The 23,583-nt window shown below is 34.3% G+C and overlaps 1 protein-coding gene and 1 long non-coding RNA gene across 4 annotated transcripts in view; both read right to left on the bottom strand.

The window, feature by feature from the left end:
* The window catches only part of LOC100255804 (probable serine/threonine-protein kinase SIS8), a 52,124-nt gene that overhangs the window by 1,980 nt on the left and 26,561 nt on the right, over nucleotides 1–23,583 (bottom strand). For all 3 annotated transcript variants that reach the window (XM_010658739.3, XM_010658738.3, XM_002280688.5), the window contains 5 exons: nucleotides 5,737–5,836; nucleotides 3,242–3,539; nucleotides 1,811–1,934; nucleotides 1,704–1,723; nucleotides 1,214–1,370 (listed from right to left, as the gene is read on the bottom strand). In XM_010658739.3, the coding sequence (XP_010657041.1) occupies nucleotides 1,214–1,370; nucleotides 1,704–1,723; nucleotides 1,811–1,934; nucleotides 3,242–3,539; nucleotides 5,737–5,836 (699 nt within the window). The remainder of the gene's footprint in view (nucleotides 1–1,213; nucleotides 1,371–1,703; nucleotides 1,724–1,810; nucleotides 1,935–3,241; nucleotides 3,540–5,736; nucleotides 5,837–23,583) is intronic.
* Nucleotides 5,034–5,727, bottom strand: LOC109123542 (uncharacterized). The gene is made up of 2 exons (XR_002031287.1): nucleotides 5,281–5,727; nucleotides 5,034–5,180 (listed from the first exon to the last, which is right to left on the bottom strand). It is a non-coding gene; the product is annotated as an uncharacterized LOC109123542 (long non-coding RNA).

Raw genomic sequence — 23,583 nt, 5'->3', positions numbered from 1 at the left:
AGCTTAGGGCATTTGGACCAGCTTTTCCTACTCTCTTTGTAGGTAGTGTTTGTTTTTTGGCTTTTTGTTGAAAACAATTTGTTTTCAAAATTTAGATTATTTGTTTTTCTACTTTTTTATGACTTATTATAAACTTTTTACTAAATAGAAACAACCAAAATATGTAACTTTTTCTAAATAGAAAAAATAACATATTGGTTTTTCTATACTTTTTAATACTTAATAGAAATAAAATATTACAAAAACAAACAACCTAATATGTAACACTATTAAACATTAAGATTCTATTTAGAATTAAGTAAAAAAACAAACACCACCTAAGTCTTCAAAAGATATTTCTAGTTAATGTTCCCCATCACCCATCCAAAAAAAACCCCAACCTTTAGTTTGACAATTTTCCTTGCTTTTTTTTGGATGGAAGGCAAGAGCAACGTTTGGTATGCCAAATATTCAATCAATTATTAAAAAGATCATTAAGAGTAACAACCTCAGATTTGCACACTTTGTTTCAAAATCAATTTAACCATTCAAGATGGAAACTGAAAGGCTTAACTCATTAATTCCATGGTATACAAAGGACTCATTCGACCGAGATTTAGCTTTCAGGGAAGTAGCTTTTTCAAAAAAGTCTATGTAAATAAGGATTTTTATACCATATGCAAAATAAATAAATACTGAAACCTCTTCCTGAAGATCTACTTTAAAGCATATGACCTCAACTTTGCTGAAAAGATTTTTTAAAGCTTAAATTACTCCCACTTTAAAGTCCTTAACTTGTTATCAAATATGTTCATTTAATAGTGAGAAAAAGCTTTTAGGCATCTGAAAAGCCGCACAAGTTAAGGACTTAATCAACTAGGTTAGATCACAAGTTTAATGTGTTCCAATAGTAGATCAAGTTTTAGTGGATGTCTAATTTCAACAGGCAACTTGGAGTAATATTTCATCCACCAATGCACTAGCATTTTAAGTCAGCCTTACAAGATTTGGACTAATTTACAACCAGCACTGCTGTGACTAGCAGTCCACCATTGTTGTCACCATGAACATCATCAAATTCGACATTTTTAAACATTAATTTACACAGCTATTCAAAATTCAAAACTAAAGTAAATTAATTTACACATAGGACTAAGGTAAAATGCAGTAACTACCTTTATCAAAACTATTAAAAGGAAAGAGTCCCAAACAATTATTGAGAGGCTGAACGCACCTGCATATATCACGCAGCATTTTAATTCTCCGACGCCAGCTGAGTTTCTTCTTCTGACCACTCAAATGGATCAAGTAATACAAAGATCCTATCTCCATGTATTCAGTTATCATTGACAAGCGTGGAGGCTTTGTGCATGCACCCAAAAATAAAATAACTGCAACACATAAGATATTGATTTATTCACTCACACTTGATAGCCAAGAACATGTACTATTGATATTGGAGATTTTTCCACCCACATGTCAAAGTTAATGAGTGGAAATAAAGTTTTTAGCAGCAACACTGAATATTACTTTTTTTATTTTTTGTAAGAGAAAACGGGTATCTTTTTGACCTTTCCATGGGGTTTGCAATTATGGCACAAGGAGGATTTTGTTATATTCAAAATTCCAGGTTATATTTAAGTTCACCATCTTGGGCAGCAACCTTTAAAACACAAATCAAATGACACCGTATAATTTCAATAATAGCAGGTAAAGAGGAGTACCATTTGGGTGTCGAAGGCGGCTAGAGGCAAATCAGAAAAAGAGGTCTGGAGTCAGTAGGGTATACAAATTAGAAAACTAACACAATCAACATATCAATAAGTAATACCTAAGGATGGATATTTCATTGCAGAAATCTTCCATGTTCTCAGCAGTAAGATCTTGCTCCAGAAAAACCTTGATGGCAACATCTGTCCCATTCCAAATGCCACGAAAAACTTCTCCAAAGAACCCTGTAAATAGAAGAAAAGCAAAGCACTCTCAACAAAACTGATCTTAGTTTCAGAGCCTTCTATTTATACTGATACTGGAAGCATCAGCAACTAAGGACCTATTTGTGAAAATTTTCGAAAACAATCCTTAAAAAATAGTTTTTAAGAACAATTTTCGAAACCAGTTCTCTAATGTTTTTTATAACAAAAGCCTGTTTGTGCAACTGGAACGCCCTCAACATGTTTTCAAATATTTCTTAAAATGACTTCTATCTATAGTGTTTTATTTTCAATCATTCTCCATATTTGTACAATTATTTTTAAAACAACCTATAGAAAATAAGTAAAAATAACTTAAAACAACTAAAATATATTCTCAAAAAACATCCTATTAGAACAAGTTCTCACTATAGAAAACAAATAAAAACAATTGAAAACAATTAAAATATATTATCAGAAAACACCCTATTAGAACAAGTTCTCAAAAAATTACCAAATTTGTTTTCAAGTCGTAGAAAACAGTTCTGGTTTTAAGAATAGGAAACTGTTATAAAAACAGTTCCCAATAGGCTCTAAAGTTTCATTCCCCAAATAATGGAAACCAGAAACAGAGCAAGATTACATAATGCTGTTTCATTTGAGGGTGAGTTTAAGCTGCCAACATTGGAAACAATACAGTTCTGGTGTGATTTTAGAACATGTGGAAACAGTTGACAACAAAGAATTATCTAATGAATATGGCATATTGGAAACCAATAGACTTACCAAAATATTGGAATAGTTTATGACAAAATAAAAACACATTCCCAACAAAAACTTGTCAAAGCATGACTGAAGATTCTTTACATTTAAGGCCCCCCCGTGCCACCCCCCCCCCCCCCCCCCCCAAAATAAAAAACAAAGTAATTAACCTGGGAAAGGTGTGGATGGAGGAGCTACTGGTGAAAGTGGCACCATTCCAACCTCTTCAAATGTTGTTAGGCTGCATTACAGTGCTCTGATAATTAATCTTGGCATATTAGTGTAATTATCCTCACTGTCATGCCTTTTCTTGTTGATGAATAAATTATGAACAAAAAATATAGAATTTTGATAAATCAATCAACATTTTATTTTTGTTATTTATGAGTGCAGTAAAGTGTTCTAAGCATTTCCATATCTTCTATTTTTTTTAGGATCTACCATGGACTGTTTCCATATCATTTCAAACCCATGACCATGCACTGTATATATTACGGCCACAAAATACATATTAGAATGTTAGATGCACAATACTATGTAGCAAACTATTATAGCAAAAGCATAAATTTCCATCTCTTAGTGCTTACCAATCCCAACACGAGTTCCAACAGTTAATTCTGAGAAATCAATATTCCATTCTTGGAAAGGTAATAGAGGCTTGCTATGGAACATTGGTTTTTCAAGAACCCTGTTCCAGATTGAAACCATTTCATCATTCACTATGTCTGAAGTTCCACTTCTCCCAGAAGTCTGACTCCTAAATTCATGAGGAGATGAAGGCAACGATATTGCCTTTTGGGAACTTATTTGCTCCCTAGGCAGGGTATACATAGAAGAGCTTCCATGAGATATTTCCCCATGACCATCAAGATGGAAATCAGATACCTGAAAGGGTGTACAAGGTGATTACTAATAGCAAAAGAGCAAGACAAAATATTGACAGTCCTTAGTAGCCAAATCCCTGAATGAAAAGCACTCCACTGATATTTCAAATTATATAGAAAAACCAATAAGAAAATACATGGAATTAAGATGTTTTAAGGCATATTATATTCTTAAAACAAGAAAATAAAATGTTGAAGAAGTGACACAGAAACTTTCAATGATATGACTAGAAAACTAGAGCAACTAACATGGCCTTGTGTAATATCCACAAGCAGATTCAAAGATACTAGCAACATCAGATGGAAAATCAGCGAAACAAAACAAGCATTATTCAAGGTTGAAAATACAAGCCTTCAAATGGAGATGAATACAGGTAAACATGATGCAACAGACTATGTTGAAGACAACCAAATGCTTCACTATCCTGTTCTTTTCCCAAATAATTTCAGCTCATGATCTCCAAGACTCAGCCAACACTAACATGTAGGTTTGGGCATGGCCATGCCAAGATAGAGAAATACATTGGAACATTTAATGTTTATGGTTGTCTTAGAGCCTCACAAATATTTAAAGCCTTTGTGTATGTTTGTGATCCCAACATGATCACTTTCTTGTAATTGACTATTATGCAAGGCCAGGCTAGAAAGTGGAGATATAGAGATAAGAACATAGAGAAAATGAACTTTCTCCAAAGGAGGGCTAGAGTTGATGTGTGCAAATTTAACAATAAATGGAGGAGAGGAGCAGTCTAAAAATAATGCAGAAAACAAATTGGAGAGGGACATGAGATACATTTTTTCAGTTGAGTGGATACTGGCAACATTGGGAAGATGAGTCATTGTGAAAGGGCTAAACAATGAATAGAAAGAAAGAAATGCACTTGGTTTATCTTTATGAAGCTACACAAGCCAGAATGAAAAAAAATATGCAACAGTAGTAACCATGAAAAACCAAATCAATGTCACTAGATGCAGGATCATAATGAAGAGAAGTTGAAGACATCAGATAGAAGGTCATGGGCAAGCTATGCCCAAACCAAGATAATTGTCCATCAACCAGACCAGGCCTTTCCTACCCTACTGGGAGCCCTGAGAAAGTGATTGCAACTTTGGAGGTGGCTTAGGTAGTGGCAATAGAAAGAATTTTGGTTAAGCATGGCGATGACCACCAGGACAAAAGCACGAGTTCTTTGTGGTGATTGTTTGACATTGATAGCAACAATGAGAAAAAAGTTGCAAAAATGGCTAGGCATGACTTTTAGGAGGTAAAGTGCTAATGCAAACGTTTTGTGCAGCATAACATTCCTGTGATCTCCCAGTCCAAAAACTGGGATGCCATAATCTAGATGTTTTTCTTTCAGAATAAGTCTCACCCGAAGGTGTTAATTTTTTTTTTTTTTTTACCCTCTATTGCTTAAAGTGTATAAGAAGAGAATTTTATTAAAAAAGAAAAGAGGGAAATAGGTACAAGGATCCTTAAAGAAAAAACAGAAGATCCAAAGAACACCTACATAAAATACTGAAAAACAGAAGTGCAGGTGATACAATCAGGTGGGATGCAGATGCAAAAATCCTCTATGAAAAACTCCAGTGATCTATGCCCTCCCTCTAGCCAACCCATCAAAGTTCTCCAAATATTAGCCTAGAAAATAAAGAATTATAAAAATGAGGAACATGAATACATGAATTTTGTATTACAGTTCAATAGGTAACAACTAAACCCTAAAGCCAACAAAACTCACTTCCCAACAAAAGCCAAAACTGCAGCAGTCTAGATAATCCTGCAAGACCATTTCACACAGCCAATATTACAAAATAATGAGAAAGTATGACACATAAACTAGAAGACAATCAGACATAATTTTTGTTTTTTTGATAGATTAGAAGACGATGACATAATATCAACACAAAACATGACAACCACAGAAAATATCACATTTGCCAAATTATGGATTCAACTGAAGAACATTATATTCACATCATAAGAATTATTTTAATATGATGCTAAAGACCAAGGCAAGAAAGACAAACACATCAACTCAAACACATTTACCACAAGGAAAGATCATAATTTCTACATCCTAGGTCAATAAGTTAATAATAAATTCATACCATACAGAATAGTTTCATGTGATGCTACAGAGAGGCAATTGAAGTATAAAAGCAGTCCTCAGTTACCAGAATAAGATGAATCATACATTTTTTTGAATATCTGGATTACTGGAAAATGCCCTGTCATCGCCTTGGTCTCTCATAAGACGGTTAGCCTTCAGTGTTTCATTCATTGCACGTACAGCCCTATCATAGTTCATCAATCACAAAATAACACATTATTGCCTTATATAGGGACAATATAAAGTCTCTGAAAATAATCAAAACACAATAATTTAAGTATAATATTTCAAAAGCCTTATTAAAGACTACGATTAGCGATGTTCATGGACCAGGGTAAAATATACTACTTGGTATACCAAATTTAAATCAAAACTCAACCAAGTTATTATATTGCCCTAGGCAAGACTGGTGAATGAACCGTCATCTTGACACTTCATTTGCACAAGTGCTTTAAGATCAAGAAGTGTTACCATTGAGCCCTCTATTTAATGCAAAAATGCTGCCACAATCTATATGTATCACACAATCATTTATGGATCGGAAAGTACTATAGAAACCAGATATTTCTATAAATCTACCAACCAAGTTAGCAATGACAAGCCAATTATTTGACTTTGTGGAGGAGAAAATGGATTAATAGCTAGGTTATCCCTTTTCTTCTCCAACCCCTACCACAGGAAGACCCTTTGAATCTTCTGAAGCTCATTGGCCACTTCCACTGGAATCTTAAACAGAGAGATCAAATACCTAAGATGGGTAGTTAAGGTGGATTGGATTAATATTATGTTGCCACCCAGGAAATAAATGCTCTTCAAGGAAGTTAAATAATGCAAAATGTTCCCACAGCAGGACTTCAAAAATCATAACACAGTAAACCTAACCCACCACAGATCTCAAAAATCTAAATGCAACAAACCTAAGCAACCTCTGCATATCCAGGATCTCACTAAGAGGTTATAAAGTGCCACCTTCCATAAGCATTTCAAACCATTGAAGCATGAGCTAAGGATATAGATTGTATCACCAATTAACCATGGAAAAGAGAAAAGAATTATTTTTTTGTAAGTAAATATATATCAAAAGCAACAAAAAGGGAAAATGCTAATACATGGAATATACAAGGAGTACCCAGAAAAGGATATGGAAAAAGTCTAGGGCAACAAGCCACACCCACAGATCAGACATAAATCAAGGTATCGAGAAATAGAAAACCCAACAAAAGGAGAAAAAAAAAATGATCACTCCCTAATGAAGCCTACAAGAGAGAGAGCTTTCTGCCTCAACATTGATATCTCCTCCCTTCAAAGATCTTACGGTTATGCTACTTCCAAATGTGCCAAAACAGACAAAGGAATAACTATTTTTCAAATTTATCTGTTTCTTGCTTACAAAACCACCATGCCAAATAACATGGGAATTCTTCATTAAACAAGACAAAATCGACCATATCTTTTTATTTTTTTATTTTTCCAAAAATAGGGAAAAGATTTAAACAAGTAATGAAGGAGAATACAGCTATCTGATTCATCCTGATGGCAGAAGCAACACCAATTAACCAGGATGCACCCTCTCACCATCAGCTAATCAATGGTAAGGAATTTTCCCTATACAGCCTCCCACATGAATAAACAAACCTTAGATTAAACAATCAGAACCCAAACCTCCAAAGCTGAGAGGAGAACCAAAGACCATGAGAAAAGCCCCAAAATAGAAAATTTGAGTGAAAAAGATCCCCAGTTAGTCAACTTCCATTCCAAAGTATCCTCGCTGTCCTTAATATAAAAGCTATTGATGTGGACCAAGAAAGAAACCACAGCTTCTAGCTCATGAAGCACAAATTCCAATGCCTAATCCTCAAACCCCCTGCACTACCCCACTCCACCAAAACTCCAGTAATCAACTTCTTGAGCATTCCTATTGGCTGTCTACACAAATACAAAAGGGAAAAAAATCCTTGAGAGCCAACTCCCAACAAGAAACATCACACCAAAAACGCATCTTCCTGCATTAACAAGAGTGAGGCTTCTAAAACAATCTCACCCCTTCCTTATAATCTTTCACAACCCCCTACCTCTTCCATTCCTCCTCCAAAAGACCAAACCTAGCCTAAACACTTCCAGAATCTGTTTCTTTCCTTCTCAAACCTCCCAAGCTAGCTACCCAACAGAGCTCTCCTATGATCAAGCAGATTTTGAACACCCAAGCCCCCAACCTTCTTGGAGAAGACATAAAAGACCAATTAACCAAATGGAACTTTTTCCCCTTTTCCCCATCCCACCCATAGGAAATCACACCGGAGTTTTCAGGTCTGTTGCAAGGCCCAAGAACTTGTGGAAAAACCATTCACCAAAACCGAGAATCTAAGCCCCCAACACAACTCGGCAAAAAACTCATTGGTGAACTGTTCACCAAAGTAGATTTTCAAGGATGAGAAAATAAAAAAATTAAAGAAAATTACCTTAAACATTTTTTTGCTCAAAGTTCACATTTTCAATAATATGAATCCAGAAACCTCACAGCTCATCTTTTCCATAACATAAATTAAGAAACCTTAATTAACACAATCATAAGCTGTCTTGATGTCTGACATACACACCAACCCTGCAATGGAAAATTGAAGCCTAAAATAAATAGCTTTATCAGCAACAAGAATCTAATTGAGGAACTGCCTTCCTTAATAAGCATTATGAACACTCTAAAACCTCTTTCCCAACCACACTCAAAAAAGTTTGTTGTCAAGAATATCGTCCAACATCTAATATAAACCACCCACCAAACTAATAGGCCTAAATTCCTTAATATCCTCTACCCCACCCCTTTTATGGACCACAACTCCAGGCAGCAGGTGAACCTTTTCCTAAGGATCCAGAGATTTGAAGCTCGATTTAAAAGGACCCAAAACATCATATTTAACTGTTCCAAATTCTATCATCAAAATGTCATGGTGAAACTAATTGAAGCTAAGGCCTTATCCCCACTAAAATCAAGTAGCACCTCTGTAGCCTCTTCGTCCTCAAAAACCTCTTGAATCTAATTTGATCCGCCTCACTAATAGATTTCAAATTAGGCACTTTAATACCAAACCTTCTAAACCCTTGATCCTTGTACAATCACATGAAAAATACTAAAAGCCTCTTCCTTCATCTCATTAGTTTCAATAACCAAAACTCATCCACCATAATCCTATACTACTCCCATGTTGGTCGTAAAGGATGGAGGAGGGTAGGTTAGTCGAAAAATGGTTATCAATTTAAGGGCACAAGGTGACCCGACTTTTTAAAGGTATCAAGGGAAAGAGAAAATTTCTCAAGCCAAAGTTCAAGCACCAAGCACGGGTAAAGCCCAAACAACCTTGATCAAAAGTATAACCATACTTGAAATCAACACATGCAGATAATAGACAACACCTAGGGTGCAAGACAACTCTCTCTAAGGAACTTAGTAGAGAAACCCCTTTATCCCCATCCTGAAGCCACAAAGCCCTCCCTATATTTCTGCCTTAACAAATTCCCTCAATGTCAACAACCCTTCACTTATCCCTTAAAGCATTATGCCTAAAACCCTCTTCCTACATAGACAAAGAAACTTCACTTTCTTTCACATCCTCTAGCTTGATTTGTGAACTAATGTCATTAGCAGTTGCATCCATTTCCTTTTGATCAGGATCCTCTATCTAAACTAACAAGCAACTTTCAAGATATGCTACCAATGACATCCACTAGTAGCAAACAATGCTAAAATGCATCACCTTAACAAATGCCTTTTACCAACTAAAACCAATCTTTAATGGTTTCAGTTACATAAACAACACATAAGAGAACCCTAAAAACCAACTAATCCATCTCCTCCACCTAGAACCAAATTTTTGTTACTCTAGCACATAATCCAAGACAATTCAATCAATCATTCCATAAGACCTCTCAAGATCCAACATGATTACATACCTAAATTACCAAACTTTCCATAATCCTCTCTGCTTTTCTATAAAGAATGAAATGCTTTAAAAATAAATTTGGTTTCTAGTCTAGTTTCATGTAAGCTTGCAAAAAATTCTACTTTGCCCCCATTCTATTGACATAACTTTGTTTAGAATAAATCCCACTTGAAACCACTCAAAATAAGAATTCCTAGAATAAGAAAAATGGGCCCCAATGGCATTCTAGTGGGGATAGGGGAAATCTCATTTAAGATTTTCAACCTCATGTAATAGCAAAGTAAAAATAAATAAATATAAAAAGTAAAGAAAAAGATGAAAGGGATTTCATAAGTAAAATAACTCGTTATGGTAGCATAGTAGGTCAAGGCGAACTCTAGGAAGCATGGTCTCAGTAAGTGGCACATGGTTCTAAGTTCAAATCTTGCCATTGATGATACCCTAAATTTACTCAATGGTGGTTGTTGCGGGACGGTTGGCACCCCAAGGTTTGGATCCCCATGGAAAGTCCTAAGGGCTTGGCCATTGAAGGTTCCTTGATTATAAAAAAAAATAAGAATAAAAGTTAAAATAATTGAGAGATATAATTTCAAAGTTAGGAATTCAAGTTCAAAAAAAAAATTGCTAAACCAAACGGGGAAGAGGAATATGCTGGAATACAAGGATGTTGAAAGGGTTTGCAATGTGATGTTGTACATTAGCATACATCACATTTTGATAGTGTGGTAGATCTAGAGAAACTATGCATACTTTTGTGTGTGTGTGTGTATAAACCACACACACACAGACATATATCCCAATTCAGATTTATCTTCTTGCAATCAAGCTATTTTCCCAATTTGGTACTGGAACATTTAAGAGCTAAGGTTTTTATTTGTTTTCTTCCATCCACAGTGAGCCAATCCTGTTTTCATCCCAAATAAATATTCCAGAATTGCAACTTCTGTTGCTATTACTCTATTTTGCTCAGCTCAGGAAGGGGAATAGAGATGATACAAAGAGAAGGAAAAGGATTGATATCCCATGTAGTTTCCTTCAACGAAGGAGGAGGACATCACTTTTGCAAACATGCATGCTAGTTGCTGCCCCTCTGCGACCATAGACAAAGAGGTTGATAGAAGAAGAAAGAAAACCCAAAACAGAAAAGGAAAATGGGAGAGAAACAGTGTCACCGATCACCATGATGCAACCCTTGTAGTTCAAAAGGGCAACTCTCACTAAGGAGTGCATCGCCCACTCTATTTAAAAAATAAATAAATCAGCTGCCACAAAATGACTACTTTCAAGCAGTGAAGGAAGATGTGATCAATTGTTTCTTCTCCTTTGCATAGATCACATTGGTTTAGATCCTTCTATTGGAATCCAATAGTTATTCCTGATTTCCTGGAGTTTATTTGATTTATTTATGATTTTGTGCATATTTTCTGCATATTTAGATTAGTTGACTATGTAAGTTAAGGAAGTTGTAATTTAGAGGATTTGTAGGAAGAATTTTAGGAATAGGTCAACTATCCTATTCTATTTCCATTTATTGTACAAGTTTGAAAGTTGTATATATATTTGTACGAACTTTTCAAAGAAATGAGAAGATTTTATTTTCCAACATGGTATCAGAGCTGGAAAAAGGTTTTTGGTAGTTTTTTTTTCTTCTTCTTAGCCTTCATTGCCAAGCCTTGTCTATCTTATTCGCAACCTTCTATTGTCATCAACCCTTAATTATTGTCATCATTGCAATAAGCCAAGACACACTAGAGAGACATGCTGAAAATTGCATGGAAAGCCACAATCAAAGGCTAAGGATAACCACAAGGGTAACACGCAATTTAGAAACAACAAAGACACCAAGTTCAACATCAACCTCAAATAGTCTCCCTTTCACAAAAGAACAACTAGTTCTCTTGTATAAGATTATGGGAAAATTTGAGATTTCGTCTTCCTCCACTTCTTATGCTTTTGCACCATCAGGTACTTTTAAAAAAACCATTAGTACTTCTAGTGTTCTTCATTCTAACACTTGGATTACTGATTCACGGGCAATTGATCACATGACTAAAGAGTCCAATGTTTTTCTATCCTACATTTCATGTTATAGTAACAAAAAAGTACAAGTTGCTAATAGATCTTTGACTCCTATTAGTGGTAAAGTCAATGTTTCAGTCATTCCATATGTGTCTTGTAACTTATTGTCCATCAATAAATTAACAAAATCTCAAAATTGTTCTATAACTTTCTTTCCCACTCATTGTGTGTTTTAGGACCGACCTACAGGGAAGATGATTGGTAGTGCTAAAGAGAGAGAGGGTCTCTATTACTTGGTTACTGAGGAGAGAGGAAAGATTCAAGCTCATCAAACAAAAGGACATACAAAAAAAAAAAAAAAAACTTTGTTTAATGCATGAAAGATTAGGGCATCCAAGTTTTTTCTCTTTGAAAACTTTATACCCTACATTGTGTGTCAACCTAAATCCTTCTAAATTCCAATGTGAAGTTTGTGAGTTATCAAAAAATCATCATATTTCTTATCCTTTGAGTAGTAAAAGAAGTGAAACTCCTTTTTCTCTCATCCACACTGATATTTAGGATCCTTCACAAGTTCCTTATCGTTCAAGAGCAAAATGGTTCATAAGTTTTATTGATGACTATACTCGAACCACATGGATCTATCTTTTAAAAATAATAATAATAATAAAAATAAAATAAAAATAAAAAAATAAAAATAAAAAATAAAAAAAATCTGATGCTATCCTCACCCTTAAACAGTTTCATCAAATGATCCAAACCGAGTTTAATGCAAAATTGCAAATTGTGAGGTCAAATAATGGAGGGGAGTATTTAAACCAAATCCTTGGAATTATTTCTTAGAGAATGAATTCATCAAACCTCTTGTGTAGGTACTCCTCAACAAAATGGGATAGCCTAAAGGAAGAATAGACATTTCTTGGAGGTAGCTAGAGCCCTAATGTTTGCTAGAAATGTTCCTAAGTTTTTTTGGGGAGATGCAATGCTTACAACTGCCTATCTTATCAATAGGATGCCCGCAAAAAGCCTAAACTCCAAGACTCCAATAGACATCCTAAAACAACACCTACCTCACATAAATTGCCTTGACTCCCTTCCACCCAAAGTTTTTGGTTGTACTATATTTGTCTATATCCCAAACAAAAATGGATCCAAACTTGATCCCAAAGCCACTAAGTATATTTTTTTGGGTTATTCCCCCACACAAAAAAGGATACAAGTGCTATCATCTACCTACATAAAGGAAATTTGTCTCCATGGATGTAAGTGTTTTTGAAAACCAACCCTATTATCAGAAATCTGATCTTTAGGAGAAGAAAATATTGCAAGAAGATCAATCTTGGATGCTTCCTTTACCCACTTGGAGTCATGCTATTGAACATGGTCATGTAGAGGAGATAAATAACATAAAACCAACAGCACAAAAGAAACTGACATCATAAAACCAGCAGTAGCAAAAAATGCTACTAAACATGGTGATGTAGAGGAGGTAGACAACATACAACCAACAACAGGAAAAGAAACCGACATCATAAAACCAACAGTAGCAGAAAATGTTGATTCGGACTTGATGATTTACTCTAGGAGGCCAAGGCTACCAATGCAAGAGCAAGACCCAATCTCTTTTACACACGACTAGTCATCAACTCCAGAATTAGGTACATCTAATCCTTCTAACCCTTCTCTTCTTAATCATGGTTTTGACACTAATTTTGCTATTTCTATAGCTATTTGCAAAGATGTTAGAAGTTGTACTAAACATCCTTTGTCAAACTTTCTATCCTATCATAGACTTTACCACCAATATAAGGCATTTACCACTCATTTGTCCTCGGATTCAACTCCTAAAAATGTATAAGAGATTCTAAGTGATCCTAGGTGGAAGGAGGCTATAAATGAGGAGATGAAAGCCTTATATAAAAATGAGACATGGGATATTGCCGATTTGCCCAAAGAAAAAGAAATCAATGGGATGCAAGTGGGTGTTCACTATAAAATACAAAGTTGATGGTTAGATTGAGAGGTATAAAGCTAGGTTAGTAGCACAGGGATACACTCAAACCTGTGGAATTGACTACCAAGATTGCACCTATGGCAAAGATGTATTCCATTAGAGCTCTTTTATCCTTAGCAACAAATCTTGATTGACCTCTAAAACAATTTGATGTAAAAAATACATTTTTGCATGGGAACTTGGAAGAAGAAGTATTTATGGATTTGCCTTTTGGCTTTGAAGGAAAATTCAACAGTGGAAAGGTAATCATTGTATGGTTTGAAGCAATCTCCTTGGGCATGGTTTGAGAGATTTACTAAGTCTCTGCTCAAATTTGACTATCACCAAAACCAAGGAGATCATGCTCTTTTCATCAAGCAATCACCTGAAAAGAAGATTATTGCACTTATTGTTTACATAGATGACATAATTGTCACTAGAGATGACATCAAAGAGATGCATAATCTTAAGGGAAAGTTGGCAAAAGAATTTGAAATCAAAGATCTTGGAAATCTAAGATATTTTCTTGGCATTGACGTGGCAAGATCAAAAAGGGGAATTTATTTTACTCAAAGGAAGTATATCCTTGATTTGTTGAATGAAACCAAGATGCTAGGATGCAAACCTGCAGGTACACCTATTCATCAAAATCATCAATTAGGCGCTATCACTAAAGGAATACTAGTTGACAAATGGAGATATCAAAGACTTGTTGGGAGATTAATTTATTTATCCCACACGAGACCAGATATAGCATATGCTATTAGCATGTTTAGTCAGTTCATGCACTCTCCCTTAGAATGTCATATGGATGCAGTCTTGAGAATCTTAAGGTATCTAAAGTCAACTTTAGGAAAAGGTTTTTTATTCTCAAAGAACAATCACTTTAGAGTTGAGGCTTACACAGATACAGTTTGGGCAAGTTCTATTACTGATAAGAGATCTACTTCAGGATACTGTACTTTTGTGGGCAGCAACAAGGTTACTTGGAGAAGCAAAAAGCAACATGTAGTTGCTCGGTCTAGTGCTAAAGCGGAGTTTAGAGCCATAGCCCTTGGCATTTGTGAACTCATGTGGCTAAAGGGTTTATTGAGGGAACTACAAGTTAATCTTGAGTATCCCATGAGACTGTATTATGATAACAAAGTTATAATCAACATTGTTCACAACCCAGTACAACATGACAGAACTAAACGTGTTGAGATTGATAGACATTTCATTAAAAAAAAGATTGATAGTGGACTGATTTGCACTACGTTTGTTGCATCCAAACTACAACTAGCTGATGTCCTCACAAAAGGAGTTCAGAATCCTTCATTCAACTCTATGGTTAGCAAGCTAGGAATGGAAGATATCTTTAAACCAGCTTGAGGGAGAGTGTTGAAATCCAATAATTATTTTTTATTTCATAGAGTTTATTTGATTTATTCCTAATTTTGAGTTTATTTTCTGCATATTTAGATTAGTTGACAATGTAAATTAGGGAAGTTGTAATTTAGAGGATTTGTAGGAAGAATTTTAGGAATAAGTCAACTATCTTATTCTATTTCCATTTATTGTCCAAGTTTGAAAGTTGTATATATATTTGTACTAATTTTTCAAAGAAATAAGAAGATTTTATTTTCCAACACCTTCATCCTCTCCTTTTAAGTTGACCTAATGACAATATCCTGCCCCATGTAACTTTGATTGAGACAAGTGGCAACCACCTTTAAAAGTTTATCAAAGGCGCAAAGGAGTGGGCTCCAAGGCCCAAAATTTAATTTGGCACTCTCTGGATGATAATGGGCCTAGTTGGGATCTTATATAATTCAATATTGATTCATCTTAGAAAGTATTTTCCAAAAATCAAATTATGGGCCTATTCAATGGTTATAAGTTACCATTTTCAGTCATTATTATTGTCATGTTTCCAATAGTTTTTAATGTGGTCTAGTAGTCAATCCAAGTTTTGTTATTATTGTGTCTAGTTCCAAGGAGTTATAAGTCCCTAGAAAAGTTTTATATGGTAGTTGATTAGCTTTTTGAGAGGAATCAATGAATGAATGAATTTCCATCAACCACTATTTTCTTTGTGTTATACAAAGAGTACTTGGGTGTGAAGCCTAAAGGTTTCTAGGAGTGATTCTTAGGGTACTTTCAATTCTACACTAATCTCCTTGCAGTTTACTTTTTGTTCTGCATCAAACTTCCCATGAGAAAAAGTTGATCCTCAATGATACACAAGAATTCTAATGATATTATTAGGGAACACCTCCAATACAAAAGGTGAAGATTCCACAATATATCTAGGAACCTATTTTTTGTTTTGATTAAAGTAAATAAAGATATATGAGGGTATTTGATTTTTCAAGAAAAAAAGGGTGCAAGTAGTTTTCAAGTTGAGAAAAGGAAGGTGAAGACCAAATTAACTACCTAGGAAAAGCTAAGGTTGCTCAAGCAATGGAGGTTTACAAATAAGGTTTGAAATTAATGTGAAGCTAAACCTCGTGTGATGGAGTGATTGTAGTTTTTCCAAAACATAAGATGTTTAGAAGTTAAAATGAATTACTAAATCATACAAGGAGGTAGATGTTGGTTCAATGTTAATTCAAAGTTGGGTGGTTGGAAAGGTGTTAAAAAAGGGTTAAGGCTTTTCTTCTTGGGCCGGGTTTGGTGAGAGAGGCCTCGTTTTTTCGGAAGAGGCAAAGTCATGTTTTTTTTTTTTTTTTTAATAGGTAAATTTTGTCCCAATTGGGACTTGAACCTGGAGCCTCGCAAAATCCCCATCCCTTTACCACATGAATCGGGCCTCAAGGGCAGAGACAGAGTCATGTTGAAATGAAAATAACAAAAAGCTTATAGGAATTTTGGATGGAGGGAGAAAGGGATTACAAGTTAGAGATGTGTAGCAATAGAGTAAAAAGATTCCTACTATGCCTTATTTTTCATGGAACAGAAGAGGCTCAATTTGGTTTTTCCACAAGGGGATAACCAAGGGGTTGGAAGGTTTTGGCCTAAAAGTTGAGAAGCTTAAGGTAGCTCCTCATCAAAGGTTAGAGTAGGTGACCCATGCAGCTAGTCTCCAATTACAAGAGCATGGGGAGGGATCTCCTTTCAAAGGAGTTTCTTATGCAAAGGGGTGAGCAAAGGTAAGTAGTGTGGATTCAAATGGGAATGGGGGAAATTAGTATAAATATGGAACGCTTATAATAGTGCCTCATGGGAAGATGGGGTGGACCTTCAGATAAGGTCCCAAACATGCATTTGTCGAAATCATGGGTAGTGTTTAACTAGCACCTAAATGGGAAGCTCCATTTGGCTTCGATGGGTGACTCCCACATTATGTTTTAATTTGAGATCATTGAGGTTGAAAAGGTTTGTCCAAAATGAGAAATTACAAGAATTGTTTGAACCTACACCTAAATGGGAAGCTCCATTTGGCTTCGATGGGTGACTCCCACATTATGTTTTAATTTGAGAAGATCATTGAGGTTGAAAGGGTTTGTCCAAAATGAGAAATTACAAGAATTGTTTGAACCTAGAGTGGTGGGCTCTAGAAGCTAGATATTTTAGGAATGACATCCTATGTTACATCGGTTCAAGTACGAGTATGTGTCAAGGTGTTTGATCCTTTGCATCCCAAAATCTTAGGACACAAAGACTCAATTAAAAAGGATTTCAATTGTGTGTGGGTACTTGGCATTAATTATCATATGTTTTTATTTTAACGGAGTGTTTGAATATAATTGAAACTTTTGTATTTATCCCAAGATTTTCAATATATTAATTTTTATTTTTATTTTTTATTATATTAATCATTATATTTATCTTTAAATTTTATATCTTATTAATTCTTATATATTTTTTATTTTAATTGAATGGTCACATTTTTTAAAACTTTCTTTAATTGTAAATATAAAACAATTTATGATAAATCTTTTATTTTAATAGAGTGTTGAGAATTTTTTTTGAAAATTAAATGGAACATATTTTATTTATCATACATGTTGAGAACTTTTAGGAAAATATATAGTTGAACTTCTATGAAAATATATAATTGGTTTTGAAAAAACCTCTATTAGTTCAAAACTTTCAAAATTTACATTTTTAATTATTAAAATAAAAGCTAATTTATTTCTACATTTTATAGGAATTTAAGTTTTATTATTTTAACGATGATATATTTCAACTTAATTATAAATATACTTTTAAATTGTTTGAATTTAATAGGTTCTTCAAAAAGAAAATAGATAATTGTTATTATCAATTATAATTTCTTTTTATGAAATAATAGATAATTTCTTATCTATTATAGTTTTTAAAAAAGTTAGGAGATAAGTTATTTAAAAAAAAGTTGAATAATTTTTTTTTTTTTAAAAAAAAAATGGATAAAGTCGTATTTGATACAATCCAAGAGTGTCAAACATGCAATCCATATCCTATTGTGTCAACATTGGTATTTTAGATGAAATTAAAGCATCCGTGTATCACAAACTAGCCCCTTCACATCTAGCCTACAAGAGAGACCTTCCTTAGTTTTTTAAAAAAATTAAGAGATAAGTTATTTAAAAAAAAAAACTCAATAAGTTAAAAAAAAAACAATAAATACATAAAGTCATACCAGATGCAATCCAAGAGTGTCAGACATGCAATCCATGTCCTATTGTGTTGACACAGGTATTTGGTTGAAATTGAAGTATTTATGTATCACAAACTAGCCCTTTGACATCTAGCCTACAAGAGAGACCTCTCTTTTCTAAGCAATAATCAAAACATCGTCGAAAGTTGATGATATCGCATGGATATATCAGGTGTGTCAGCTAAGGTCAACACGAAAAATGCCTAAGAAATATCCATCATCCGAAATTTTCGAATTTTTTCGCATTTATCAAGATTTTTTTGTATCTATCGAAATATTTTTCCAATTTATTAAGATTTTCTCAATTTTCCAACACGGACGATCAAAGTCTATGGTGTTCAAACCTCATTTTCGACTGCTCAAAATTTTGAGGTTTGGCCAAAACTCAAAAATGAGGGTGAGGGCTTGAACCTAGCTCCTTTTTGTACAAAGTGGAGCATTGTTCCACCTAGAGAAACTTGCACTTTTACATAAAAATGACTATTATATATATAAACACATGACATATGCACTTAAATCTTTAAATTAATTAAGTACAATAAATTAATTATTTTTAATCATCTTATTTTCAAATTCCTTTTAATTTATCATTAAAAATAAAAAAATCATAAGGTTTGTATAATAACTAAATGCCAGAAAAATTGCAAATGGAATTATAAAATTTTTACATAGAAAAAGTAATTATACATATATTGTCCTTCATTACAAAGTAAATCATTTTAATATAAAGTGTATTTTCAAATTCTACATAATATTTTTCAATATATATATAATTTCTTCAACTAAACAACTTCAATATGCGTATTAATGCTTCTTCCATCCATAAAATCCAAATACCGATATATCTATGAAAACAAATATTTTCATCCTTACTTTTAAACATCTATATGGCTTAAAGCACTAAAGCCTAATGATGCAGGCATAATGAGCTTCAAATATCTCTGATCAACAAGCTATTAGACCTAACCACCCCCCCCCCCCCCCAACACAAAAAAAAAAAAGACCACAACCCCCTAGGCTTTGATTTTCGCCCAATTCATTGTTGGGATAATGGTAAGGTCATTCGCCCTTTCCAACATGGTATCCCCTTAACAACAGAAGCTATCAGATCCTCTCCCCTCTTGACCACAAGAGGTTAAAAAAGTTGGCCTAACATACCTTCAACAAGTAGCTTTGGCCCCTTGATCGACACCTATTCATTGCTTTTTTCAAGGAGCTCTCTAGCCATCCCCACACTCCTTCCCATGCATTTTTGCCAATACGTACCTTGACCTCCAGCTCACCACGACTACTCCTTGGTTTTACTAGAACCATCCACCACAGAAACTTCTCACCGAAGCTGAATGGAAAAACTTGCAAACCTCACCACCTCATCCAAACAAGTTGAGACCTTTCTTCCATTGGATCTTACAAGAATCCCAGCCCTCTAAATATTGTGATGAAGCGCTATTTCCTTCTCCACATCCACAAAACACAAGCATTTTAACCTTAAAAAAATCCTTTCACCAGACATTGATACCCTCTATGATACACAAATACTTCAATTTCAACCAAAGCACTCATGTTGACACAATATGACACGGATATAGGCGTGAGATCTGTGTACGACACACATCAGATATGACTTTATCTTCTTTTCTTCCTCAATTTTTTTCTTAATTTCCTTTTTAATCTATGATAGATAATAACATTGTCTATTTTTTGTTTAAAAAATATATTAAATTCAAACGATTTAAAAATATATTTATAATTAAGTTGAACTATATCAATGTTAAAATAATAACATTTCATTCATAGAAATATATTAGCTTCAATTTAAATAATTAAAAATATGAATTTTGAAAGTTTTGAACTAATAAAGGTTCCCTTAAAATCAATTTTCATATTATTCTAAACGTTCTCAACATTTATTTTTTTTTATAGATAGATAAATTTTCCGATTTGAATAAAGAGTCAACATTTATAATAAATAATAAATATGTTTCATTTAATTTCCTAAAACTCCTCTCTACATCTTAAAAGATTTATCATAAATATTTTCACAATTTTAAATTTCACGTTTACAATTAAAGAAAATTTTCAAAAAATGTTAGCATTCAATTCAAATGAAAAATATGATAATTAATAACATATAAAATTTAAAAATAAATATAATAATTAATATAATAAAAAAATAAAAAATAAATATCAAACTTGATATATTAAAAATCTATAAATAAATAGAAAGTCTTCAATAATGTTCAAACATTCCATTAAAATAAAAACATATGATAATTAATGTCATATCCAAGTACATGCACTAATAAACGGAAATCTTCTTTAGTCGAATCTTAATGTCCTATGATTTTGGGATGCAAAGGATATGTCACCTAGGCGCATATCCACACTTGACACCTATACCCAAACCCTCATGCCATAGAGGCTAGTTGAAAACTCTTGCAACCCAATCTTTTAAGGTGCCATTAGAATGTCCACCACTGATGTTGGAGGCAAAGAAATTGGAGACCTATTTCATTCTTTCACAAAATGGCCAACACATGGAGAAGAAGAAACTTCTTATCCAAAATTAAAGTGAACGAGGACCAGCTACTAGAGAAAGTAGATATAAAGGAAGGGGTATCCATTGCCTTCCAAGATCTCCCATCTAAAGCAAGGAATTAGAGACCTAGCATTAGTGGGATGACTTTTGAAGCTTTGCAAAGTGACAATGCTAGGAAATTGGAGTAACCTTTCTTCGAGGAGGAAATTCTAGTTGCCTTGTCCAGCTCATGTGGAGATGATGCTCTAGGGCCAGATGGTTTCATTGTGGCGTTTTGGCAAATGAGTTTAGACTTTGTAAAACCTGAGGTGATGGGCTTCTTCAAGGAGTTTTTTGATAAAATATCCTTCAAGAGAAGTTTAAATGCCACTTTCTTGGTCTTGATCCCAAAGCAAGGTAGAGCTAAGGACCTAAAATATTGCAAACCTTCTACAACTTAGTTGAGGGGTTGTATAAGCTCCTAGCAAAAGTCCTTACCCATAGGCTCAAAAATGCAATGGGTAAAATGGTTTTAGTTTACCAAGATGCTTTCATGAAGGGTAGATAAATTTTTTATGCAACTCTCATGACTAAGAAGGCCTCAAATTCAAGGCTAAAGAGTACCAATAGTGGGGTTATTGGTAAGCTTGACATTAAAAGGGTATATGACTATGTAAACTATGACCTTTTGTTAGCGTATTGGATAAAATGTGCAAATGGTGCATTTCTACAACACAATTGTTTGTTCAAGTCAACAAGGTATCATCTAATTTTTTTCAAAACTCAAGGGTTTCGAGGCAAGGAGAAGAAAATTTGAAAATCAAGGAAAATGCCTTTATTTTTTATTCTTCAAGCCTAGGATTTCATCCTGAATCATGAGATAGGAATCTAAAGATGAAGAGAGGCAATGGAGGCTCTCAATCATATTCTGGGGAGAGCTAGAGAAGGTGACTTCATCTCTAACTTCAAAGCAAGAGAAAGAGGTGAGGAGGGGATGGAAGTATCTCATTTGTTATTTGTCGATGATAGCCTAATTTTCTACAATGCTAATCAAGAGCATTTGAAGCATTTAAATTAAGCCTTCATGTTTGATCAAAAAAAAAAAAAATGGGCTTTCATGTGATTCAAGGCAATATTTGACTTAAAAATAAGCATGGAGAAAGCGAACTTATTCTGGTACAAGAAGTTGCAAATGCGAAGGGTCTAGCTTCTCATACTAGGTTGTAGGGTAGGGAATCTACCCACCACTTACTAGGGCCTTTCTTTAGGAGCTCCTCATAAATCAATGAGAGTGAGTGAATCAATGGAGGGAAAATTTCGAAGAAAGTTTACATTGTGGAAGAGATAATACCTTTCAAAAGAAAAGAGACTCACCTAATCAAGATTGACGAGCTACTTATTTTGTCTCTTTCATCATTCTTAAAGGGGTGAGCTTCAAACTAGAGTACATGCAAAGAGATTTCCTTTGGGGCAAAGGGACACTTGAGCAAAATTCTCATCTCGTGGACTGGTCTACTATCCGACTGGACCAGAATAATGGAGGTCTTAGCATTAGAAATATTTACACTCTTAACAAGGCTCTCCTTGGAAAATGGAGTCAGAGATCCGCTACTAAGAAAGAGACCCTTTGGAAATAGGTCATAACTGGAAAGTTTAAAGCAGATAAAAGGGGGTTGGTGTTCGAGGGTGGTGAGGGATAGCTATGAGGTGGGTTTGTAAAAGTCTATTAGATTCAAGTGGGAGGTTTTCAGATGTGAATATTGTTTGATTTTCAATAATGGCAAAAGGGTAAAATTTTAGAAAGATAAATGGTGCAGTGACAGTTCTTTGAAAGAATCTATCCTAAAATTGTTTCCAATAGCTATTGCTAAAGACTCTTCAATAACTGACATATGAGCAGGTTGAGGAATGGGGCCGATGGAGCACCTGCTTTTATATAGAGTTCCATGATCGAGAATTTGAAGGTGTGAAGACCTTTTTTTGGAGACTGCAATCAAGCTTATTTAGAAAGAATGAGGTGGACAAATGGGTTAGAAGAAATTCAAGAGAGGCAGGTTTACTGTCAAATTCTACTATGCTTCCTTAACCAAGGGAAGAAATGAGTCTTTCCCTGCAAGCATAGTTTGGAAGCCATAGGTGCTAATGAAGGTGGATTTTTTTATTTGGAAAGTTGTCTAGGGAAGGATTTTATCGCTTGATCAACTTAAAGGAGAGGATGGAGTATACCGAATAGATGTTACATGTGTAAAGGGAAAAAAGAGTTGGTTGATCATACACTCCACTGTTCCAAAGCAAGAATCCTATGGCGGCTAGTTTTTTCTTTGTTTATTGTGGTCTAGGTGATGCACTCCTCTGTGAGAAGCACTCTCCTAAGTCGGCATGGCTCTTTTATGGGGAAGAAGCAGAAGAAAACTTTGTTGGCCACTCCTTTGTGCCTGTTTTTAATGCCCCAGAAGGAAAGGAAGAGGATGGCTTTTGAAGATGTAGATCAACCATATTAAATAATCAAATCTTCCTTTAGGTGTATCTTTTTCGATTGGACTATGAGTGTACATAGATGATCCTTCTATGACTATGATAGACTTGATAGATTGGTTGAGTTCCAAGTAAGGACAGGAAGATTGTTTTTGATTTGTTCTCTTCCTTTTCTCTCACCTATTGATACTATTTGTATACATCATGTGTACTTTGGTGTTTCCCTTTTCAAGCACTTTTAATATATTGTCACGTTTTGTCTATCAAAAAAGAAAAAAATGAGTCCATAATTGTTAATAAGATGTTGATACTTGTAATATTTTCATATCTCACAGAAACTTGTTATACCTTTTTGCCTAGTGATGGCAAT

This window comes from Vitis vinifera, chromosome 12, assembly GCF_030704535.1.
Source record: "Vitis vinifera cultivar Pinot Noir 40024 chromosome 12, ASM3070453v1".
NCBI lineage: Eukaryota > Viridiplantae > Streptophyta > Magnoliopsida > Vitales > Vitaceae > Vitis > Vitis vinifera.
Note: the sequence above shows the minus strand (reverse complement) of the source record. Positions and strands in the feature narration are given on the sequence as shown.